At 56.9% G+C, this 22,254-nt stretch overlaps 9 protein-coding genes across 9 annotated transcripts; 4 read left to right on the forward strand and 5 right to left on the reverse strand.

The window, feature by feature from the left end:
* Window positions 1–267: 267 nt before the first annotated feature.
* On the forward strand, window positions 268–1,362 carry F5Z01DRAFT_409281 (uncharacterized protein). Its single transcript, XM_046259533.1, has 3 exons — window positions 268–616; window positions 680–748; window positions 843–1,362. The coding sequence occupies exons 1-3, from the start codon at window positions 359–361 to the stop codon at window positions 1,203–1,205; spliced, it is 690 nt and encodes a 229-aa protein (XP_046121593.1). The 5' UTR covers window positions 268–358; the 3' UTR covers window positions 1,206–1,362.
* On the reverse strand, window positions 1,324–3,421 carry F5Z01DRAFT_409288 (uncharacterized protein). The gene has a single exon (XM_046259534.1). The coding sequence runs from the start codon at window positions 3,268–3,270 to the stop codon at window positions 1,519–1,521; it is 1,752 nt and encodes a 583-aa protein (XP_046121594.1). The 5' UTR covers window positions 3,271–3,421; the 3' UTR covers window positions 1,324–1,518.
* Window positions 3,422–5,136: 1,715 nt separating this feature from the next.
* On the forward strand, window positions 5,137–9,035 carry F5Z01DRAFT_695050 (uncharacterized protein; the record flags this gene model as incomplete). Its single annotated transcript, XM_046266251.1, has 6 exons — window positions 5,137–5,293; window positions 5,352–6,540; window positions 6,566–6,587; window positions 6,624–6,894; window positions 6,920–7,767; window positions 7,876–9,035. The coding sequence occupies 6 exons, from the start codon at window positions 5,137–5,139 to the stop codon at window positions 8,746–8,748; spliced, it is 3,360 nt and encodes a 1,119-aa protein (XP_046121595.1). The 3' UTR covers window positions 8,749–9,035.
* Window positions 8,833–10,462, reverse strand: F5Z01DRAFT_409305 (ribose-phosphate pyrophosphokinase). The gene is made up of 2 exons (XM_046259535.1): window positions 9,410–10,462; window positions 8,833–9,355 (listed from the first exon to the last, which is right to left on the reverse strand). The coding sequence occupies exons 1-2, from the start codon at window positions 10,343–10,345 to the stop codon at window positions 8,975–8,977; spliced, it is 1,317 nt and encodes a 438-aa protein (XP_046121596.1). The 5' UTR covers window positions 10,346–10,462; the 3' UTR covers window positions 8,833–8,974.
* An 832-nt stretch (window positions 10,463–11,294) lies between these two features.
* F5Z01DRAFT_409344 (RNA polymerase III subunit C17) lies at window positions 11,295–12,063 on the forward strand. The gene is made up of 2 exons (XM_046259537.1): window positions 11,295–11,527; window positions 11,586–12,063. Exons 1-2 carry the CDS (start codon window positions 11,396–11,398, stop codon window positions 11,913–11,915), a joined length of 462 nt encoding a protein of 153 aa, XP_046121597.1. The 5' UTR covers window positions 11,295–11,395; the 3' UTR covers window positions 11,916–12,063.
* On the reverse strand, window positions 11,636–12,837 carry F5Z01DRAFT_409358 (P-loop containing nucleoside triphosphate hydrolase protein). The gene is made up of 3 exons (XM_046259538.1): window positions 12,546–12,837; window positions 12,272–12,485; window positions 11,636–12,219 (listed from the first exon to the last, which is right to left on the reverse strand). Exons 1-3 carry the CDS (start codon window positions 12,611–12,613, stop codon window positions 11,938–11,940), a joined length of 564 nt encoding a protein of 187 aa, XP_046121598.1. The 5' UTR covers window positions 12,614–12,837; the 3' UTR covers window positions 11,636–11,937.
* Window positions 12,838–13,167: 330 nt separating this feature from the next.
* On the forward strand, window positions 13,168–14,832 carry F5Z01DRAFT_616356 (pseudouridine synthase; the record flags this gene model as incomplete). The annotated part of the gene is made up of 2 exons (XM_046260905.1): window positions 13,168–13,656; window positions 13,708–14,832. 2 exons carry the CDS (start codon window positions 13,168–13,170, stop codon window positions 14,830–14,832), a joined length of 1,614 nt encoding a protein of 537 aa, XP_046121599.1.
* Window positions 14,833–14,864: 32 nt separating this feature from the next.
* On the reverse strand, window positions 14,865–15,768 carry F5Z01DRAFT_409339 (GPI-GlcNAc transferase complex). The gene has a single exon (XM_046259536.1). The coding sequence runs from the start codon at window positions 15,588–15,590 to the stop codon at window positions 14,898–14,900; it is 693 nt and encodes a 230-aa protein (XP_046121600.1). The 5' UTR covers window positions 15,591–15,768; the 3' UTR covers window positions 14,865–14,897.
* A 938-nt stretch (window positions 15,769–16,706) lies between these two features.
* Window positions 16,707–21,798, reverse strand: F5Z01DRAFT_671269 (uncharacterized protein; the record flags this gene model as incomplete). Its single annotated transcript, XM_046264683.1, has 4 exons — window positions 16,707–20,760; window positions 20,834–21,145; window positions 21,195–21,321; window positions 21,378–21,798. 4 exons carry the CDS (start codon window positions 21,796–21,798, stop codon window positions 16,707–16,709), a joined length of 4,914 nt encoding a protein of 1,637 aa, XP_046121601.1.
* Between the last annotated feature and the right edge of the window lie 456 nt (window positions 21,799–22,254).

Genomic DNA, 22,254 nt, shown 5'->3' on the forward strand with positions numbered 1-22,254 from the left:
TCGTGTCATTGCCTCCCGCCAGGCGACTTCGGAGGGTCCTGATCGGTGAACCCCACATTGCCGCTCCGCAACATGCATGCGTCTCGCGGATGCACGCTCGGACCATTCTGATGACTCAGCCGTGCTGGACGGACTTGCCCCTTTGGGACACATGCTGTCGCATAGTCGTCTGCTAGCCGGCAATAGGGTAGGTTGCTCCATATACTAGACTATAGCCTCGGCTACACGGTGCGGGTATTAGCACCAACTATTGCGCCTTGATCGTAGATATACGTCTACCGGAACGCCCATTACTTTCAGACCACGAACAGCCAGCTTGCGACGTTTGTTTTCATACCAGATCATCCCATACCTCATCATGGCACCTCTCAAGCCTCACTGGGCGCAGCCATCGCACCCGGACATTCACCAAGTCATTGTCAATGAGGCCGAGTTCACATCCAAGAGCCTCTCCAAAGTTACAGTGCCACCGTTTGGAGTGTTTGCAAAGATGACCTTTCCGCCATGTACAATCACGCCGGAAGCGACCTATGCCACCGTACAGATCGGGAAGAACAGGCACATCAGTCTCAATAGTGACTTGCTGTACCTCAACCACTCATGTGACCCATCTTTGGTAGAGCCCACCCGCCCTTTCGAATGAGTCTACGCATGAACGACAGTGACTGATCCAAGGAAGATTCTCGATACGGCAAACCTCGATATTCTTGCCGGTCCAAAGGGGTTGAAACCTGGTGATGAGCTCACGGTACGTGTCCAATGCCGCCCACCCACCCGTTCATCATGTGACATGCGGACGATGCACACGACTACGATAGGAAACTCACACGACATGACACTAGTTCTTCTACCCTTCCACAGAGTGGCACATGGCGCAACCATTTGATTGCCTGTGCCAATCAGCCTCCTGCCGCGGCACCATCACAGGCGCCCAGGGCATGGACCCTCGAAAGCTGGAGGGCTTCTGGCTGAGCGGCCATATTCGTCAGATGCTCGAGGAAAAGGCCACCGGCAAGCCTGCGGATGCCCATGCGGACGTGCCAGACTTGGTAGGCGATGCAACAGCCCAGCTACTGAGAGCGGCTCTATCCAAAGCCGAGGACGTCGCCAGCAAGGCCCGGGCGGCATTGGACGGCTACACTGCCTCCACGCTCGTGTCGTTGGAAGATGAGGCTACCAAAGGGACAATTGCCAACGCCGCATAGAAAAGGGGGTGGGGGATGCCCCGTTCTTTTCATACATGGCGCAGACAAGGTCTGCTACCAGTGCTCGTGATGATGTGTATATACACTTATATATGTGCCACTCCGTAATATACTGGCCCAGCGTCTCGGGTATATCCTGAACAGTCCGGCTCTCGAAACTAAATAAACAGTGAATCTTCAACCCAAAAGATTGCCCCTACTGCTGCAGCGCAACGCCGTGCGCACAGATGCGATGATTGTGTGATATATGTGTGGTTCTGCGGTCCCACATGCTCTTCCGCTTGCATAGATTAGACATTAACAGCGCTTCTCCTCATTTTGATTCACTGGCCCATTTGGACCTCTCCATGACTCTCCGCGCCTGCAGGGCGCGGGTGAATTTCCACGCCTCATAGTCGGCCATGTTCCATGTCTCGAGGGCTGTGCGCATGCCAGTGTCCTCCGTCTCTGCCGTCTCAAAGACGACCTGTTTCGCGCGCTCCAAAAGAATCCACTCGAGTGTCGGGTCTTCTGAGGGATCCTCGCGATCTGGGGGCTGTTCTTGCGGAATATGAGCATGCTGCGGGATACTGAAGCCAAATCGCCAGTCGAGGTCGGATGGCAAGGGTGCCTCGGCCGTGAGGAAGAGGGTCCTCGACTCGGCTTCTTCACTGGCAATGGCTTCTTTGAACCGCATGATGCGACGATCGCCCGAGGCGGGGAGCTCGTCGTAGACGGCATGAGTATCGTCGAGGAGGCGGTCGGTCACCTCTAGTAACCAGGGGTCACGGAGGGAGTCGCGACGCAGAACGTTGAGGTCAAAGGTGTCCTTCAGCATGTTCAGAGTCGTGAGTGTCCAGGGGTGGGGCACGAATCCAATGGTGAAGGCTTTGGAGGCGTTATGGTAGGAAGACGGGGTTGCGATGCGTGTCGACCGCATGTCGGTCGTGCACGGTGCACAGCGCGGCAGGTTTGGCGGGCACGAGGCAGGCAATGGCGTCTCTGGACAATGCAGCAACGACTCAGCCAGCCCGATAGCCTCGCTGACCATCTTGGAGGTGTGGTTAGGGTACGGCTGGAGCACGTCGATGCCGTGGGAGAAGCTGTTCTGCCACACCACGTGCAAATGCGCGTTGATGAGTCTGTTGAGAGCCCGGAGACCATCAGCTCGGTTGAGACGAGTGGCCTCCCCAATGATGGCGTATTTGCTGGCAATGGTTTGCGGCCCATAGTAAGCCAACGACATTGGGGTCGCGTCCGTCTTCACAATGTCGCCTGGCAGGGCCGCCAGCACGCTCCTCGCCTCGGACAGCTCTAGAACAGCCCGTATGGCAGACTTGACCTCCTCGCCCGAGCCTGCCAACAGGCCACTGCCAAGGCCCTTCCAACTGGTCAGTTCAGCGTACTTGCCTCTGCGCAGCTCGGCCAGTAGAGGGTCTCCATTCGAAGCCATGGGGAGCATGGTGTTTTCGGCGAGGAGGCCGCCACCAACCGTGTCCCATGCAAGCCATCGCATGACGTCGGCCCGTAGCACGCCATCCAGCTTCAGCCTTTGGACCTCGTCGAATGCCGGGTTGATCGTGGCCTCGGTCGCGCCCAGGACGGTGGGGCGGAACCCATGCGCCCACCACGCACGTTTCCACGTCAGGAATAGCTCGTCTTCGGCTTCGTGCTCATCCTTTGGCCTCTCGACCGAGGTATCGCGGTAGCAATAGATAGGTGGGCGCTCTTTGAGGGGAGGGAGCAAGACGCGATCGTCTGTCGTGAGGTCGCTCGAAAAGGCCACCGCAAGCCATTTGCCATCTTGCCACCATGAGGATCCAGAGTGTTCGTCATTGCGTTCCCGAGGGGGCGCCTTTGTGGGTTTCTTGAACGGGTTCAGGGGACTCTTGCTGAAGGGCCTGGCGAGAAGCTCGCTCGTCGTCGGGGTCTGGTGCTCGTACTCGACCAGGCGAGGGGACTTGGGGACCGTCGAGGAAAGAGTCACGATGAAGGCAATGGCGGCTAGGGAAAGCAATGTGAAGGCCAGTGTCAGCCGGCGAGTTGTGATCCGAACGAGTGCGCGCATCAGCCGCGTCTTGGGCATTTTGTGCTGGGCCCTTGGCGACGCGCGCAGGAGCAGCAACCCAGCTCGCGGGTGCGTTCCTGTGCTGTTCCCGAGAAGCCTAGGTATGCCTTTTGTGTCATGTCATAAGGAACAAGTTATACATCCATCGTAATGCTATCGGTTGCTGGTATATTGGGTTCGAGGTCGTGCAGGGAGTGGGCGAGGTCGCGGGTGTCGCTTGGTGCAAAAGGAGTGACGAGGCCAACGACGATGTCGCAGTTGGTGGCCGAGAAGGAATGGCAAGCGATGAATTCGCAGGCGGGCAGAAGAGCGAGGGCGCGTCAAAGACGTCCGTTACCGTCGCAGGATCGGTGATTGGGGATTGAGATTGGGAGTCGGAGCTGTTGAGTCTTGACAGGAGTTGGCCCTGGTTGGCACATCCTTGTCGAGATGCTTCGCTTGTCCATTGGCTGCGCAGCTCGGCTTATTATTACAGCAGGGTCCATGTCGTTTCGACGCCAGGGGCTTGGAGGCTTGATCAGCGCGGGTGGCACCAGTAGCGAGCTGTCCAAAGCGGGGACTGACAGATTAAAGCCAGCACCTGGCTTGTGCTTACTTACCGTACCTGCCTAGTCAAATTGCCCCCTTGCTCACCGCAATTGACCCTGTTTATTACATGATTGCACTACGGTACTCACATGCTAATGTCGCCAATGTCTACTCCGTAGACTCGGGAACATCAAATCTCTAATGGCCATATGCTCTGTGTGTCCTTAACAATGTTCAGCAAATGCTTAGGTAGTTAAATAGTTTGACGAATGACCACTAGTATTAGCGGTGTTCGTTGTTCGGTGTTGTCCATGATCACGTCGTTGATTGGCCAACTTAGGATAATATGGGTCCGCCTTTCTTTCACAGATTGAGCCGCCCCTTCCTCCCTCCAACTTAACGCCTGGGAACGTTGTTGTATCCAGTATCCACAGACGACGACACTCATTGACACTGCAACGCATCGGTTGCACTACGTCTATTATGGCCTTTGATTGTGTCCAAGTGGCTCTTAAGCTTTTGCGCATACTTCACAATGCTGTCACCAACCATTGGCCACTTCCAACTGTCGACCAGACACTTCAAGCTCGCCATGTAAATTCATGCTTGCACACCTGCTTGGGTTTGCCCAGGGAGAAGTTTCCTTCTTTGTGCTTTGAAGCATCTAAGCCTGTGCTAGGCTATAGCCACTGTGGCACAATGCCGTGATACAGGCAACAACGTCGTGCAGTTCGACAAGATGCAGCGACTAGATTGAGCAATCGACAACCAGGGCACCGGGGTCTCATTGGAGACGTAACAGTCTTGCAGCTGCCGGATTGTCTCCTGCTGCATACTAGTAAGGTACCAAGGTACTGCAGGTTGCCCTGCCTGGTTGCCTTCTCGCGCGCATCTTCAGTCCATCATGGTCCAGTCTGCAGCTGGATTTGATTCCATTCGTACACTTCCCCGGAACATATAAGTACTAACTACTATTACGTTACTTGGTACACCCTGTTGTATCGCTGAGTTTCAAGCTTAGTGTAAGGTAGGTAGTAGGTACTTGGGCAAACTATTGCCGGCTCCAGTCATTGCGCCTTCTTGCTGGAGTACTTCAGGTACCTTACTAAACCTACCGTACCTTATTAGTCCTTGGATCGTCCCAACTCTCTCGAGATACTGCAAGCTTGCAATTGAATAGTGTTCTCTGGGCCGTCCCGATTTCTGACAAGCAGTTAACTTTCTACATCATTCTTTGCAGACTCTATCCCAATCTTTCTCTCCACCAGCGGATAAATCATCGTCTATTCACAAGGGAGCTCTTTCTGCACATCTCCCGTCTCAACAGCACTTTGCCCATCGCTGGCGACGGCCAGAATGGGTCGCAAAACTTTCAACGCCCATCTTCAGCAAGCAAAGAAAGCATCTGTCAGCAATGTCTCTTGTGTTCAGGCTGGCGAGAGTGACGGCCAGCTGGCGTTCACCTTCTCCTACCCAGACCTGCGCCCTCTGAAAGTGGTAATAATGGCAAAAGGTATATGTCCGTCTTCAGTACCATGCTCTCGATGGCTAACTCTTAATGTGTCTTGTAGATACCGACGCATATCCAGCAAAAGCCGACTACTTTCTGTTTGTTTCGTCGGATGAGCCTGACCCCCACATCGTGAGCTTCCTGCAGGGTCTCGTTGGCTTCTTCAACAAGAAAACTCTACCCCAAATCGTCGATTTTGTATCAGCCAGCCTCACAACGTATTTGTTAGAGCCATGTGGGAGAGCTGGCGCAGAGTCGGCATCTCAAAAATCGCTCGGCTGCGAAGACGTGTCTTTGGACCTGGGAAACGAAGGCTCCAGCCTCGACGATCAACTCGACTACGACGGGACCGATAGCTCGATGGGAGAGGATGAAAACGATTTCCAACCTATTAGCAGCGATGACGACCACGACTGTTTGAATTTGAGCTCTACCGAGGCAGCCACACACGCACTAGATTGTCTTCATACAGGGCCTGAGGCCTTGAAGCGTCAACGAAAAGACCTCAGAGCGGCAATGGAAGCCGGATTTTCTATTGGTGTCTACAATCACGATGCAGAACACACGCGCGGACATTGCATCATCTTCTCCCTTTCTGTTCCCATCATGAGATTGGGCATACCAGAGGAGGCGTGTGAAACATGGCATCTCGACAAGGAAAAGCATCTAGTTCTTCTTATGAAGACGACTGGCGGATATCCCATTCCGGACATCTACATTCAGGATCGCCTTAAAACTGAGACGTTCCGGTTTGAATTTGGTCAGTGCGAGGAGGCCAAGCCGACAGCGGCATCTGCTGAGCAAGTATTCCAAACATCCAGGGCCAGGGGTTTGGATGACACGAGGAAAGGCGCCTTCGAGCCTTTGTATATGTTTCAGTACATCTCACGCACGTTAACAAATGATCTCCCTGCACTTCTCAATCGCCGACGGCAGGACAACGTCTCATGGCTCGCTGCATTGCACAGCCTGCGCTCTTACGGTGGAAAGACTACGCCACAGGCTTGTGCGGCACCCTGGAACGACACGGCGAGCCAGCCCTGGGTTCTTCAGCAGGACCATGCGCTGGAGCCACTAGTGAACATACCTTTGGTGGCCATGCAACATGCGCTGCAATTGTTCATGCGATGCGGAAGGTACTGTGTCAACTGCTATCGAGCCATGGACGATGGTTTCCAAAGTATGAGACCCCACGTCTGCGAAAATCCGCTCTGCCTCGACCACTACATTCTCCCTCAACCAGGGGCCAGGTATCGAGCATGAAATCATCCACAGTCCCTACGTCGTGGATCTGTTGGTTAGTTTCTTCTACACAAGCTTGAAGTGTAAACAGCTACGCCACTTTCCTCTCTCCCTCAAGCTCAAGGTTCCAGCCCCCCCGCGAGACGGAGCCAGTCTTTTGGAATGCCAGACGCAGATGAGCCATGGAGATCCAAGCCATGGTATCGCGACACTGCTGCCAACAGAGACCATGCCCAAACTGCCCCAAACCTGGATCAAGGCTGGGCGGCCTTTCATACTCTTCCCAAAAATTGCTCTTTCGACGCAGTTACTCAGCGGAGGCTTTCCTAGCCTTTCTACATATACGTTGGAAGGACACCCTCGTGTGGTACATATGTCGTGTCACAGAGGAGAGAGCCCACGAGTTCGATTTTGAGATCACCGCCTACCATAGCGCAGGAAAAGCGTCAACAGTGACTGCCTCTTCGACAAATTGGGATGCAACTGTGGCGTCGCTTCGGAATCTACAGAGTCTGGTTTTGAATATGTACGCGTATGCATTCTGCGATGACCTGTACAGCCTTAAGCCAGATGATCGCCCTGCGGCGTTGACACTGCTGACATTGGGAATACGGTCTGTACTCAAGATGAGGGAGTTCCTTTTGGCGCATCCAGATCGACTGCTCTCCGATGCCCCAGAGATTATTGACCAAAACACATACCGTCTGCTTCTGTGGATTGTAGCTGCAAATCGGTCACCCATTGTTCAAGACGAGCCCATCCCGCCGGCCGGGCCCGTTGAAGAGGGCTCGAATAGTCAGCCGAATATGGTGTTAGGAGGCCCTAAAGGATGGCTCCAGTTTCGGTTCGTCCAAGGCAGCCCCGAAAAGGAGCAACGCTTCAGAAGTGAGGTGGAGGCCCATCGCAAGGGTGCTGTGCCGACGTTCTTTGCTTGGCACGGCAGCTGCCTTGGGAATTGGCACGGCATTGTCAATGAAGGACTTAAATTCGATCGGACAGTAAACGGGCGGTCGTTCGGGGATGGAGTGTACTTGGGCAAGATGTTCAGCACCAGTATGATCTACTCGCTAAGGGCTTTCCCAGCACCAGAAACGTGGCCAAACTCTGTACTCAGAGTCAACGCTGCTCTGTCTATTTGCGAAGTGGTCAACAGGCCGGACCTGTTTATCGCCAAGCATCCCCATTTCGTCGTCGACCACATAGAATGGATTCAATGTCGTTTCCTTCTCGCCCAGGTGTCACCTACAGACGAGGCTCGACAGCTCCCGTTCCCGACGCCTCCCAAGCGCTCCTCAGAGGGATACATTCGTTAAGATCCAGAAATGACTCCGCTCGGACCCAAGGGACTGGCTCTCCAGATTCCAATGTCCGCTGTGCCGAGACACGAAGGTATTAATACACAGATGGCACAGTCCAGTTCCGCGAAAAGGGAAAGCTCCGGTTCCATCAAGCGCCCGTCCCTGAGCGCAAATGATCAAGACGCCAGTCTCTCTGTCAAGTTCGAAGGACTTGATCTTGATGGATTCCTCGACAATCCCAATGACGAGGCGACAAAGCGGCGGCGGCTGGATACAGACTTTGAGCCCGGAGTCCTGGAGTGGAACGAGCTGCCCAAATTACCTGAACCCAGCTGGGCTACCATGACCGCGACCAGAAGGCTGGCTCAGGAGCGAAGGGAAATGATGAAGACTCAGGACGAGACGGACCTTGCCGAGCAAGGTTGGTATATTGACTTCAAGCAGTTGGACAAAGCCGCCACTCTCTTCCGATGGGTTGTCGAGCTGCACAGCTTTGATGAGGCCCTGCCCCTTGCACAAGATATGAAAGCAAAGGGTTGCAACAGCATCGTGTTAGAGGTCTTTCCAGGTGCTGATTATCCTCTCACGCCTCCCTTCATCCGCGTCGTGCGCCCTCTCTTCTTGGAGTTCGCCCGCGGCGGTGGCGGCCACGTTACTGCGGGAGGGGCCATCTGTTCCGAGCTGCTCACCAGCTCGGGCTGGAGCCCGGCATTGAGCATTGAGAAGGCCCTGATACAGGTCAGGCTTGGCTTGTGCGACACGGAGCGGCCGGCGAGGTTGCGCAGCCTCTCCCCGAGTGACAAGGCGTGCTACAGCATCTCCGAGGCTGTGCGAGCTTACAAGCGCGTGGCAAACACTCATGGCTGGAAGATCTCGCCCGAGCTTGCGACAATGGCGAGTGCATGGGCATTAGTGTAACTACAGCGAGCGTACCAGTCCTGAGTGTGTACTCGGACTTTAATGACTTGATTGATTCCAATAGTCTCGCGACCTGGACCACCTAGGTGAAGCAAAACAGAAAATTGACATGAAATCCCGATTACAAAGCTCCTCAAACTCCAACATTGGGTGGCCTGGATCCCCGGTGACTGGTCGACCATGTGAACCGAACCCATTTGCATGTATGACGAACAACTAAGTACGCTCAGTTGTACTGGAAAAGAACGCTGATGGATTCGCCGTGGTGCACGCGACGGATGGCCTCGGCGAAGACAGCCGAGATGTCAAGCACCTCGAGTTTGGGACAGAGCCTCTTGTGCTCATCCTGCGGCACGGAGTTGGTGACGATGATCTTGTCAATGTACGAGGCGTTGATCCGGGGGATGGAGTCGCCGCTGAAGACGCCGTGCGTGACGAGCGCGTAGACCTTGGTGGCGCCCTCGTTCTTCAGAAGCTTGGCGGCACGGGTGATGGTGTTGCCGGTGTCGATGAGATCGTCGACGAGGATGCACACGCGGCCTGACACGTCGCCGACAAGCATCATGCTGGCATTGCGCTGCTCCGTGTACTTGATGGGACGTCGTTCCTGGTGTTCATGTGAGCAAGGCGATCATGGTGGCGGACTACAGGCCAAACTTACCTTGTGAATCAGAGCGAAATCAATGTCCAAGCTATCGCGGATGAGCGAGGCTCGCTTGGCACCTCCAGCGTCGGGAGAAACCACCACAGCGTCTCGATAGTCGGGAATGTACTGCTGGATGTAGTTCTGGATCAGGGGCTTGCCGTAGAGGTTGTCCACGGGAATGTCAAAGAAGCCCTGGTACTGCGGGTCGTGGAGATCCATGGTGATGATGTGGTCAGCGCCGGCGCAGGTCAGCAGGTCGGCGACGAGCGTGCCGGCCAGCGCAACCCACTGCTTGTAACCGGGTTTCGCCTGGAAGCCAACACTGTGGGCGGGCTTCTCGTAGTCGTGCGTCGTGAAGCTGGGTTGCGACGAGAGCGAGCCGTCGGGCTGGTGTCGGCTCGTGTTGGAGCTGAGGCTCGAGAGGGTATCAGAGCGCTTGGGAGGGTGTTGCTCGTTGCCATTGGGCTGCCTGTCCCCTGTTGTTGTTTTGGCCAGCTTCTCCGCAAGGCCGTTGACGCCATTCAACAGGCCACTGCTGCGCGGGCCGCCCGGTCTGGGGGTAGCAGGCACGCTCTCAAAGGTGTAGTCCTTCTTCTGCGCGTGGCCGTTGGACGAGCCGGACAATGGCGCGCCAGACTTGTTGTAGGGGAAGTCGGGTTGCCGGGAGTATGGGAAGAGCGGGACGACGGCGGTGACACGTTTCGCTGAGCCGGTCTTGCAGGCTGAGATCATGATGCATAGCTCCATGAGGTTGTCGTTGACGCTGCCGGAGCCGGACTGGATAATGTAGACATCCTTGCCGCGGACCGAGTCCTTGATCTCGCAGCGGCTCTCACCTCCGGAGAACTTGCTCAGGATGCGGTTGCACGGTGGGATGCCGAGGATGTTGCAGACACTGTCGGTCAGCTGCGGGTGGGAGTTCCCACCCAGCAGGCAGATGTTGCGAACCATGATGTGGTTGGTGTTTGTTTGTTGATGTCTCGATGCTCGAGTTGTCCTTGACAGACAAAGAAGGCCGGTTCTTTTTCTTTGCGTTCACCCCACCCTGGCTGGAGGAAGAATTTGTAGCCGCCGTCGTCGTGGCCGTCGTCGTCGCTTCGTCCTCGAGTGAGGCTTGCGCCAATTGTCAGCGTCGCAGTTCAGCCAGCCTGGGCTACTGGAACATACCTCTCTCAGTGACAGGCTATGCGACGAGCGCAATGGCGATTGTGTGGCCGGAAAAGGGCTCAAGAGCCGAGAACGATGGTGGGGGAGGTCGATGCGGACCTTGAAGCGACGTCAGGCGCAGTGCGCGTCGAACTTTTTTTTGTTGGAGATGGACCGATGCCGGCGTGTCGAGAGCAAGCCAGCCGGGGCAAGGACGTGCGTACAGTTACGATGAAGGACGTTTCTCACACTTTGTGCATGATGAAAGAAAAGGTTTCCGGTCTAGAAGAGGGTGTGCAGATTGATAGTAGCACAAAACGTCTTCGTCGCAATGAAACAAGCTCAAGACGGTGTGCTGCTTGACTGTTCCCAACTGACGGCTGCTGCCGGACCTGCAAAAAAAAAGTCGGTGGTTCGGCTCCAGAAGGGTTCCTGCCATTCTCTGTTTTTGGAGGAAGAAACAGCCTAAGAAAGACAATAGCGACCATCTGATTCGCCAAGGCTGACCACTCAGACCCGTCAATTCCAGCATGCCACCGCCTGTCGCACATCTGCAGGGAAGCTGCGAACGCTGTGCTACAGTGGCTTGCGCAATGACTACCGACTTTAACCACTGACAGCCCGCCATCAGAGCCTGTGGTGGCAGGTGCGGTCCCTGCAGCGTGATGCCATCCGGGAAAGGCCCGTCGATGATTGGGTACTGCAGCCTAGATTAATGGATCCGATTCGAAAGTGTCCGGTCCGTCAGACTCACTTTAATGCCATGGTCACACTCAAGCAAAACTTCCTTCATTGAAACGGGGTGTATCGACTTGGGATCATTCTCGCAAACTCAGCAGCAGCCGTTAATCCACGATGAAGGTCCTCGAAGCTCAGTCTGCCGTACTCTCCAACTTTGAGGTCCATCAGCATGTCCTGCAACAGAGAGAGCGGTACAAGAAAAGTCGCCATCGTGGCCCACCCAACTACGAAACTGTCGTCAAAGAGGTGTGTTCCCTTGGGCGCGCTCTTCGATCCTAGTAGCATACTAATGATGCCCTGCTAGCTGAGCAGCTGGCTCGAGGCATCGCCCAGTCCCATGAGCCAGAAGCCTACTCCCTATACACTTCAATCCATCCCCACGCTACTGGAACGCCTGCGGCCATATGATCTGTCCAAGGGAGAGGTGGTCATGATCCTCAACCTCCGGCCTGCCAATGTGGTCGCACTCAATGTCATTGTAGAGGACATGGCCGGCCGTTTCGATGAGACGCAGCAGGAGGAGCTTGTCACCATCATCACCGAGGTGCTAGGCGCCTTTGAACCAGCTGAAGAGGCTCCGCAGGAGAATGGCGAAGGCGACGTTGCCATGGACGACGCGGGCCAGGCCGCTTGATGGTGCCCTTGAGGTGTGTCAATCACAGTATTGTACACCCACCTTCCGTCTGACCGCCGGCTGCTGTCGATGTCTTGATGGCCGTCTTGCATATGTCCTCAAAAGCCGGCTTGATCAACTCCCCCGTGACCGCGGAGCACTCAACATATCGATCAGCGCGCAGCTCCTGCGCGGCTGCGTATGCTTCGTGCGGGTAGATGATGCCGTTGGGGTCGTTTTCTGATCGCAAGTCCCTCTTCAGCCCTACAATCACAATGGGCAATGAGTCTATACGCTCAAACGTCCGCTTGACCTCGTCAATCCACTGGTACTGTCAGCAGGTGCTCACGTCGCGTCTGGGGCAGTGGTGTGTGTACAAAGCGCTTCATGTTGATGAGGCTGAGACGCTGGCTGATATCGTAGCATATTATCACAACATCGGGGTCAAGTAGTCGCCAGCTGTCCGGTGACGACGTGTCAGAGAACTCGAGTCTGTACTCTTTGACGCCGAGCTTGATTTCAAAGACAAAGGGCTGGTCAATGTCGCGTAGGAGTGGGATCGGGTTGGTGTGCTCTCCTGCGCTGAGGCGCCTGTGATGTTGGGTCAGTTGGATTTGCTTGGGGATGGGTACATCGCAGGCCGATACGTACGAAAGAAAGGTTGTCTTGCCGCATTTCTCGTCTCCTACCAACAATAACCTGATGATTTCGTGTTCCATTGTGCCGTGCTTCTTTGTAAGGTAGGTGATGAGTATCTGACAGTGACAAACAGCGGACAGATGCAGTTGTAATATGTGGTACCCCACGATACAGCCTTCCGAGGCAAAGATAGCGCTGTAATAGAGTGGTGTCACACTCCAATTACCATCAAAGAGGAGCAAGGATGGCAAACAGCGCCATTCACTGCAGTAGTACTATTCGTTACTTATACGAAGCATGGAAATATGCCAATGAGGTCCTCAGAGACGAGGCTGTTGGTGTCATTGGACTGCGAACTCTGTGGTTTAGGGTAGTCATCCCCACGCAAGCTTTTTGTGTGTGGCTGACGGCCAGCCGCGCCACACCTCGAATTCTCAACCGCCACTCACTCACTGACTGACGGAGAGAAAGTCTCCAAGGCGAGCAGGTGTATGAGGTGAAAGGCCCACCAGAAAAGCCTCTGTCACATATGCGCCTTTCAAGCGGCAGCCTGCAGAGCTGTGCCAGACTGTTGACGCCCAAGGTCCTTATTCGTCACTACGCACGGCGATCTGTGCCTGCCATCAGCACCACGATGGAGGCCACCAAGCTGCCTGACGATTACGACAAGTGGACAAAGGATAGCCTTATCAAGCGGCTGCGTGAGATCGACGCCCATGCAAAGCGCGAAGGATCGAGTCTGCCCGTGGCGCCGCCGACGAAGAAGAGAAAGGATGCGCCGAAGCTTGATGCTGCCAACTACAACACGCGATACATTGCCTTGAAGCTGGCGTACCTAGGACGCAATTATGGGGCGTTTGAGTACGCAGCGAGCACGGCTACGCCGTCTATTGAGGAGGAACTCTTCAAGGCCCTGACAAAGGCCTGTCTCATCTTCCCCAAGGATCCTCACGTCGTGGATTTTAGTGGCTGCGAGTACTCCAAGTGCGGCCGGACAGATCGCGGCGTGAGCGCATTCGGCCAGGTCATCGCCCTCCGTGTCCGCAGCGCACGGCCCGTGCCTGGGAAGAAACCGAGAAAGGAGAAGAAGAAGAAGGCGGCCGAGCAGGAGGCGGCAGACAAGGTCGCGAGGCCATTCAACCCGGGAGCGGCGCCACCGGTGGAGGTGAGCCAGCCCGCACCCGAGCCTGAGTCTGAGGCTGTCGAGCCACCGCCCTTTGATCCCATCAAGGACGAGATCGCGTACGCCAGGGTTCTCAATCGTATCCTGCCGGCGGACATTCGCGTCATGGCCTGGTGCCCTTCACCACCTGAAGGGTTCTCGGCGCGGTTCTCCTGCCAGGAACGAGAGTATCGGTATTTCTTCACGCAGCCGGCATACAACCCGCCCATGGCAGTGCCTCACGAGCAGAAACATCCCGGGTGGCTGGACATTGAAGCTATGAAAGACGCGGCGAAGCGGTTCGAGGGCGATCAGGACTTTCGAAATTTCTGCAAGGTTGATCCGGCGAAGAACATTACAAACTACAGGAGGTTCATCATGGAAGCGGGGATATACGAGGCGGACGACATGTCGTCGCATTTCCCCTTGCCCGGTCGCGAGATCCCCACAGACGTCGCTCCCGGCTTGCAAAAATTACCCAAGGTGTACTACTTCAAAGTCCGGGGCACGGCGTTCCTGTGGCACCAGATCCGTCATATGATTGCCATTCTCTTCAACGTAGGACAAGGTCTCGAGACACCGGACATTGTGGACAGACTTCTCGATGTCGAGAACAATCCTCGTCGACCCACCTACACGATGGCGGACGAGGTGCCGCTGGTGCTGTGGGACTGCAAGTTTGTTGGCGAGGGCGCGGCGCGGGATCCGGAGGCGAGTGAGAAGAACCTCGACTGGCTACACGCTGATGACGAGGTCGACAGCAGCAAGAACGCTCTGTCGGTGACACTCGGCGACTCAGCATGGCGGGTATGGAGGGACAGGAAGATGGACGAGATCCTAGCCAACGGCTTCCTGCAGATGCTCTCACGGAAACCAGAAACAGCCACCGTCCAGGTCCCGGACGTACCCGTGCCCAAGACAAAGCCCAAACCCTGGTCGACCCAGCGCTTCGAGGGCGGCAACGGCGCGCGACTGATGGGCACGTACATCCCCGTCATGGACATGCTCAAGATGGAGACGCCGCAGGAGCAGTCGGATCGCTACGCGAAGCGAAAGGGGTACATTTCCATGGCGGAGCTCAATGACGCCAAGTATGGTAGCAAGCAGGACAAGATGGACGAAGACACGGGCGAGTAGACTCCTCGGTACCACACAGCAGCGTAAATCACACAAAGACGTAGTACAACAAAGGCCCCAGCGTGTCACCCCTTTTCCTCCGTCGTGTCGCCGCCCCGGCTTTCGTACAAGCACGCCCGTGCGCCTCGCCAGACCGTTTCCACAATGGACCTGCGCGGCAACAGCCGTGGGAACACGACGACGACATTCTCCTCCCCCTCGACGACGACAATCAGATAGTACCGCACCTCGAACCCCCTAAAGGCCTCATTGACGAAAATGTCCCGTATCTTCTCCGTCGGTATAAAGCGCGAGGTGGCGCTGGCGAGGTACGTCGCGGGCGAACTGCTCGTCTGCACGCCGAGACCGCGCATCACGAGGAGGGACTCGGTCGTGTGCACCCGCAACGCCAGCAGGTAGCAGAGCGCCGCGGCCGCGGGGAGGAGGACGACGAGCGGCACGTTTTCTACCAGGCCTCCCACGAGCTGTCCCAGGCTTGACTTGTGCAGCGTGTCGAGCGCGTACCAGACCGCCTCCATGCTGAACCAGCCGTCACCCGTGGGGCATGTTGAGGGTAAAGAGGGCTGGGCGTAGGGGCTGCTGAGCCATCGTGCGTGGAGAGCGAGCGCCGTGAGCAGGACGAGAGCGACGCGCAGCGCGAGCAGGAGGACGCGTAGAATGCGCAAGGGGATTGTTGGTGGGGGGAGGGTGGTGACGGTGAACTCGGCGGTGGTGGGCGACGGTCGGCGCGTGTAGAGGCGAGGGGTCGTCGTGAGCATGGCTGCGAGCGCGATTGGTTGGCAAGGTGCGCGGCAAAGGAGTGTTGAGCGTCAGATCATGATCGTACCATCCATGCTGGAGAAGCTGAAGTTAATGTTGGAGACGACTGGACGTGGTGCGTGTGAAGTCAAGGTAGCTAAGGAAGAGGTGGTGGGTCGAGGTGGAGGCGCCGGCCTTAGGTATATAAGCTGCTATTGCAGGTTTTACCAGCGGCTGTCATGGTCTAATGGTAGAAGGCTCACAATTGCCTTCTCCGCTCAACCCCAACTCCATTCAGATCCCCCCCGACGGCGCCCAGCCCGAACGCTGCGGTGGCCGCCCACTCGCATGGGTAACCTGCGATGCTGGTGCCTGCCCTAAGCAGCTGGAGATGACCCTTCAGGGAGGTTTCACTCTGCAGAGACTTCTCCCCCGTCGCGTGGCGGGTTGGATTACGCACGCGGGGGGCTTGGGGTGAGTGGACTAGGTTGGTGATGTCAACTCCTTTTTTGCCCTTTTGCGCGTTTGGGCTGGTAATCTTTGTGAAAAATGCGATAAGGTCTTCCTTGGGCGAGGCGTAATCTTTTGATATCGTATTTGCATTCTCAAAAGATCGTGTGGTGTTGCAATGGCTGAGTCGAACGCGGACACTTACTACTGAGCGTGTTCGCGAGAGCCTCACTATGTGCTTGTACGTAGCACCCTCTCGAATAATAGCACTTGTACACACTTAATACACTGTAATTGAATGTTCGATTTCACTATCTACACTACCCTCAATCCTCCAAATATCTCAACAAGGTGCCGCGAGGCAGCATTGTAGTCGAAAAAAAGCCACAGGAGTCACGTTCTCCTGGGAGGCTGCGAGCACGTCGCCGCCCGCCCACCTTTTGCAATCATGAATCATAAAGTAAAGTAAATAGCAAAATGCAGTCGTCTCCAGGCACGCCCATGAAGGCATGTACCGATGCCGAGAACCCCCTTTCATGGAACAAACCCTGGTCCTCCATGATCCATCCATCCACGCTGTGCAAACAGATGCTGGGCAAAATTGCACAGTAGAAGTAAAAAAGAAAGAAGGAAAGAGGCGAAGCGAAAAGAAAAAAACAGTGTGGTATCGTTTGTGAAGAACCAAATCAAAACATTTCGCTCTTGTGCAGCCCCGTCGACATGTACGACATCCTCGGTCCCTCCACAGGCGACCGGATCACATCAGGATCATAGTGTACCGGCGGCGGCGCACCCGGCGTCTTGACGTGGTACGGCATCGGGACACTCTCGTACGGTGCCTCCGTGGGGGGCGACTTCATGCCACGCTCCTTGCGTCCGCGACTAGCAGAGCGAAGGCGCTCGGTCGCCTTGGAGAACCGACCGGAGAGACTGCCCGTCTCGCTGCGACCTCGACTGTGGCCCTTGGAGCTGGGAGCGAGCGGTGCAGTAGCGGGAGCCATGCCGTCGTCCGGTGCAGATGTCTCGTCCTCGTCCATGACGATCTCAATCATGCCCGCCGACAAAGCCGCCCCTGATCCTGGAGCCCTCTTGGCATGGGGCAACGGCGCGGGCGGTGGAGGCGGAGGCGACGCGAGATGTTGCAGCTCCCTCAGCATGGGGGGCGCGGGCACTGAAGGGGCGGGAGGCGGCGGCGGCGGTACCAGAGCCTCTTCTTGCGATCTCCGGCGGCCTGGCACGCCAATCACCTCGTCGATGCCGCGCAGCTCGCCTACGCTGCCCTTGCGCCCATATTTCGTCGACGGAGGATCATCTGGGATGGGAGCAGACATGCTGCGGGGGATAAACGGCCTGGTAGGGGGCTGGTACACCGTCGAGGGCAACAGAGTCAGAAGCGACTCCTCCTTCTCCTTCCCCTTTTCCTTGTCGGGGGAGTTGCTAGGGGAGGCCTTTGGTGTGCGCCTCTGGGCGAACGTGGCCGGGATGGGAGGCACCGCGGGTTCAGCCTTAGTAGCAGCTGGCTGCTGCTGCTGCTGCACCTGCTGTTGCCGGTTGGCATTGTCATGGCTGCTGTTGTGGTCGGACTCAACAACGAGGCGCATGGCTTTTGGTGTCGCTGGTAGGCCGATGTGAGGCCCGCGTGCATACATACTCTTTGGGGGTTCCGTGGCACACCGGGGTGGTAGATGATCCTCGTTCGGCTCCGACATCTCCACACCCACCCGCGGGAAAGCAGGCGAGTACTGGCTGGGATGAGGGATCGAAGGTGTCCGCGACCTCTGCGCGAGTGACTTGCGGCGTTCCTCCAGCTCCTTGGCTGCCTGCTCCTTCTTCCGCTGTCTCTCCTCCTTCATGCGGCGTAGATCGCCGGCGTGCTCCGTCGAGTTGGCCCGGACCGTCTGAAGAGGCGGAAGAATGTCGCGAGCCTCGGAGGCATCGCGCTGGCGTGCATCGGCATTCTCACGGCGCGACACGGCGGGCGACATTGGCCCGCGGCTTCCATTGTGCCTCGCGCGGAAGTCCTCCTGCGCCTTGATGGCCTTCTTGTAGTCCTCCTCGTCCTCGGACCCTTGGTAGTGGCTGGCGGCCGTGGCGGACATGGGGACGGGCGACGATGGTGAACGTGGCCGGGACAGGGAACCATCGCGGCCCTTGCTCCGACCCCGTGTGTCAATGGCGAGCTGCGGTCGCTGTCGGCCTTCCGGGCTCTGGCGGCGGCTGCGGCTGCCTCGACTTGAGTTGCGGCTCTTGGTGGTCCTGGGCTTGAAGCTGATACTGTTGCTCGCCTTGCGCACAGTCATGGGGTCACCAGCCTCGGACACGCGAGGCGTGCTCAAGATCGCCAGGTCTTCAGGCGACATGGGGATCGGGGATGTGGGCGATCTCTTCGGCTTGGTCCACGTCTGGATGGCTCCGCGACCACGGTCCTCTGACTGATCCCGAGACCCGGGCATCCTCTCGCGACTGTGACTCCCATGACGACCCCGGGAGGCGTTCCTTTCCTTGCTGTGAGCGCCTCTCTTCTTGGGGTAGCGCTGCGCCGCATCGAGGCTGTGGATGTAGTCATCTCGCTGGCGGGCACCGTGGCGCAGACTGCGCCCAGCGCTCGAGTTGGATGTCACGGAGCTGGCAACCGAGCCCGCTCCGCGGCGGCGAGTTGGCCAGTGGTAGCGTGTGGACGAGGCAACAGAGTGCTCGGGCGAGGTGACCTCTTGTTCGTACTGGTTGACAGCCGGTGTATGGAGCTCCAGGTTCAGGCCCATTGGGATGCGGTCCCGCGAACCATTGCGGCGGTTAGCCCTAATGTCACGCACCTTGGCCATGAAGTCCTGGTTGGGCGGTGGGGGACGATCTCCGTAGTCCTGCATCATTCCTATCGAGCGCTCCCGCATCATCATGGGGCTGGCAGTGGCAGCGCGGTGCAGTGCCTTGCCTGTGGAAAGGTTGTCCTGCCCAGACGAAGCGCGACGCATGTGGCCGTGCACGTCGGCTGGGGCTGGCGGGGGAGGAGGCGGCATGTTGGCGCGCAGCTCGTCTCTGTTGAGGTTTGACGGCATCTCGCCAATGGAAGGGAGGCGGTTGCGCGGCCGAGCAGACGTCGGTGTGTTGAACCGACTGTTGTCAGAGGGTCGGAGGACGGCCGTCGCCGCCTCGTGCGTACCGCCAGGCGACACGGCGGACTCGGCGATAGGAGTCTGGGCCGCAGCGATGGGGGTCTGCACATCGTCACCGTGCAGGTAGAACTTGGATTTCTTGGGCTGGTCGCCAAAAGTCGTGATCAGCTTCAGGGCAGACGTCTTTGCAATGCTGCGCTGAGGCCCACGCTGGACTCCTGGAGGGGACAGGGGCGGGCTCAGCACCTCGGGGATGCTGGGGTTCATGCTTTGGAAGTTCAGCTGGGTCGCAGATGGCGATGTCCACATCTCCGTCGGCTCTTGATCGGTGCAGGCGAAGCAACGGATGGCCAGCTGCTGCTGACGATGTTGAACTGCCCACTCGCCCCATTTGCGGATGATGGCCGCCTGTCGCTCCCAAACGCTCGGGAAGATCAGGCACGCGAGGATCAGGGCCTCCATATATCTTTTGTGGGAGATATAGACCTCAATCGCGTCGTTGTGGTCGCCCATGCCCAGCATAATCGTCACGGCCACATGCACATCACCGCTCTCGAGCAGCTTCTGCACGTAGGTACGGCCAAGCTTGTGCTGTGACGAGTGGCCCCCAAAGCCGCTGAGAGCGAGCAGCATCCAGTCGGACGAGGTCATGTTCTCGGTGCTGGCAGCGAGTATGTCCGTGTCCATGTCCCCTAGCCACTTGGCCAGGAGAATGCGGCTGGGTGAACCCGTGGGGTGTCTCGCCATCTCATCGCGAATCAGGTCATCCACACTGTTGTGCCAGCCAAAAATTGTACTGAGCATCTGCCGGCTCAGGTTATCGTTTGTGAGGCGCGACTTGTCTAACTGGGTAGGATGCTTGTAGGCCAGATCACTCAAGCGCGCCCGGGTGAATTTGAACAGATCGTGCACCTTGCTGGCGTCTGGGCTCCTCGGCACCTCATTCCGCAGTCGTGAAGGGCGCTGCCTGGATCGCGTCGAGGACCCCGTGGCAATACTGGTGCTGGTGGTGCCCATGGAGTATCCCATGGAGTAAGTATCAATATCCGGCTCTGGCTGGTTGCGGCCAATGGTCGAGGACTTGAGCGAGGTGCCCGCTGAGATATACGTCCTCTCACTCATCCCGCGTGAGCGCAGAGACCCCGGATAGCGTCGCGGCGTGCCGGATCCTGCCGAGGACATTGAATTGGAGGTCAGTCCACTACGACTCGATACGGGACTCGCTGCTCCGTATGGTGTCTCGCTACCAGAGTCGTGGGCGAGCTGGCGCTGGAAGCGAGCCATTGGTGGCATGTGATCCTCGTCGCTCTCCGATACGCCCATCTCCAGAGGGATGCTGCTGCTCTCAGACTCGGACGTGTGGATAGTAGTGGTAGAATGTGCTGATTTGTCGGTAGGCTCTTCGATGGAGTTTGGAGGTGAAGGTGGCAGCAGATTGGCGGGATGTTGCACGTTGGCTACCATGATGGAAGGGGAGTTGAGATCGAACTGCTGGACGGTATTGTTCGGGCCCAATGTGAACAGGCTGGCACCGGGACCCCAGACAGCCAAGCCCTTGACATGCTCCAATGTCGGGATATCGTCTGACGTGACATGTTTTGTTCGCACATCCCAAGATAGTGTTTGACTGTAAGTAATTTGTGTCAGCGAGTCGAAGCATTCCCGACCCACGCGCACGATTTAAGAAGAAGAAAACTCACGAGTCCGAGTATTGAATAATGCGCCCGTTCTTGGACCATCCCATCCAGTTTGGTCCTTCTGACATGTTCTCAGACCTTTTCAAGATCCGAACAACTTTAGCCTCGTCATCGGCATTGTACGACTTTGCCACACTCCACACGCGCAAATCGCCATTGTGCGTTTGTGTGGACAGCATGTCCGATTTTTGGCGAGATGAAGATGCATGCCATGACAATGTGACGATGGGGGAAGGTGAGCGAGACGTCGTGAGGTTGTGGAGAATCGTGAAGCGAGGTTGCAGGGTGGCGATGAGTAGAGATCCGTTTTGATAGCTGTGCACTGGTCAGTCTCGTCTTGCATCCAGGACTTCGTAGAGCATACCCAATGGCAAAAGTCCTGCAGTCGGCGGACGGTGCCAGTGCCGTGACGGCGATCTGATCCAACGTCCTCGTCGAGATATGCTCCGATGTTTGTGGTTCAAACAGCACAATGCTGCCCTGCGTATTGCCTACCATGCCGATTAGCGATACGTTTCCCCTGGAATGACCCGACACCAACACTCACCGAATGCGATGTTGCCGTTGCGCATCCACGCTACGGCTGTTAGATAACCGTACGAGGCGAACCGTGTGATCTCGTCCCCCGTCATCAGGTCCCAAACAATGGCAGTTTGCCCAGCATCATAACTGACAACATAGCGTCCACTGCCATGCTCGCTCTGGTTGTCCACAGCCAGCAACAGGACCTCTTCCGAATGCCGGGAGAACCGCCTCTCGATGGATAGGGTGTCATGATGGCAGCATACGATTGACGTTCCTTGAGCGTATAGAAACATGGACCCCGTGGCGGCACAGGGGTCGAAGAATCGGAGCTCCTGCGTGGACGGCATCGTACTGAACTCCTGCGCCTGCGCCTGTCGCGAGCCATTCGACCTACCCGAGCTCATCGAGACGGCGCGATTCCTTGGTGCGGCGGATGCAGACATGCTGGGCTTAATATGATACCGGGGCGCCCTTTGTCGTTGACTGGGGTCTAATCCCAACAAGTATCGCCTAGTCGGGAAGCGGCAGAGCCAAGGTGCACTGCGATGAGCCTCCCCTTAATACCGTCGTTCGCAACGAGCCGTGCGTGCAGATTCTGGTGTCCAGGCTTGTGAAACCGTCGCAGCCGGTTCGTTGTGCTTGGCTGCCGGTGTGCTGGTGCCCGTCGCTCGGTCTGTCGACGATCTGAGTGCTGCTCAGATTCCGGATGCCGACCTGAACATGGAACCGCAGCTTTGCCCGCGCCTCCGAGCGTCTCCCAGCCGTCCAAGTGTTTCGACAACCCAAATAGGCGGAAAATCCCTCGAGCGTCTACCCTTCAACCAGTGTCGAATGTCTCAATTCTGCAGTTTCGGCGTTAATATTGTTGTCGAGTTGTCTCTACTGTTGAAGCTGTCTTG

Source organism: Emericellopsis atlantica (assembly GCF_019669845.1).
Source record: "Emericellopsis atlantica unplaced genomic scaffold F5Z01scaffold_4, whole genome shotgun sequence".
In the NCBI taxonomy this organism is placed as follows: Eukaryota; Fungi; Ascomycota; class Sordariomycetes; order Hypocreales; family Bionectriaceae; genus Emericellopsis; species Emericellopsis atlantica.

Bases quoted from the DNA above. Each gene is read 5' to 3' on its own strand.
- F5Z01DRAFT_409288 (XM_046259534.1), bottom strand. From the start codon at position 3,270: ATGCCCAAGACGCGGCTGATGCGCGCACTCGTTCGGATCACAACTCGC.
- F5Z01DRAFT_409305 (XM_046259535.1), bottom strand. From the start codon at position 10,345: ATGGTTCGCAACATCTGCCTGCTGGGTGGGAACTCCCACCCGCAGCTG. The intron at 9,356-9,409 runs GTAAGTTTGGCC...CATGAACACCAG, and splicing joins ATTTCGCTCTGATTCACAAG to GAACGACGTCCCATCAAGTA.
- F5Z01DRAFT_409344 (XM_046259537.1), top strand. From the start codon at position 11,396: ATGAAGGTCCTCGAAGCTCAGTCTGCCGTACTCTCCAACTTTGAGGTC. The intron at 11,528-11,585 runs GTGTGTTCCCTT...ATGCCCTGCTAG, and splicing joins ACGAAACTGTCGTCAAAGAG to CTGAGCAGCTGGCTCGAGGC.
- F5Z01DRAFT_409358 (XM_046259538.1), bottom strand. From the start codon at position 12,613: ATGGAACACGAAATCATCAGGTTATTGTTGGTAGGAGACGAGAAATGC. The intron at 12,486-12,545 runs GTACGTATCGGC...CCAACATCACAG, and splicing joins GGCAAGACAACCTTTCTTTC to GCGCCTCAGCGCAGGAGAGC. The intron at 12,220-12,271 runs GTACACACACCA...TGACAGTACCAG, and splicing joins TCATCAACATGAAGCGCTTT to TGGATTGACGAGGTCAAGCG.
- F5Z01DRAFT_409339 (XM_046259536.1), bottom strand. From the start codon at position 15,590: ATGCTCACGACGACCCCTCGCCTCTACACGCGCCGACCGTCGCCCACC.
- F5Z01DRAFT_409281 (XM_046259533.1), top strand. From the start codon at position 359: ATGGCACCTCTCAAGCCTCACTGGGCGCAGCCATCGCACCCGGACATT. The intron at 617-679 runs GTAGAGCCCACC...GATCCAAGGAAG, and splicing joins ACTCATGTGACCCATCTTTG to ATTCTCGATACGGCAAACCT. The intron at 749-842 runs GTACGTGTCCAA...ACATGACACTAG, and splicing joins AACCTGGTGATGAGCTCACG to TTCTTCTACCCTTCCACAGA.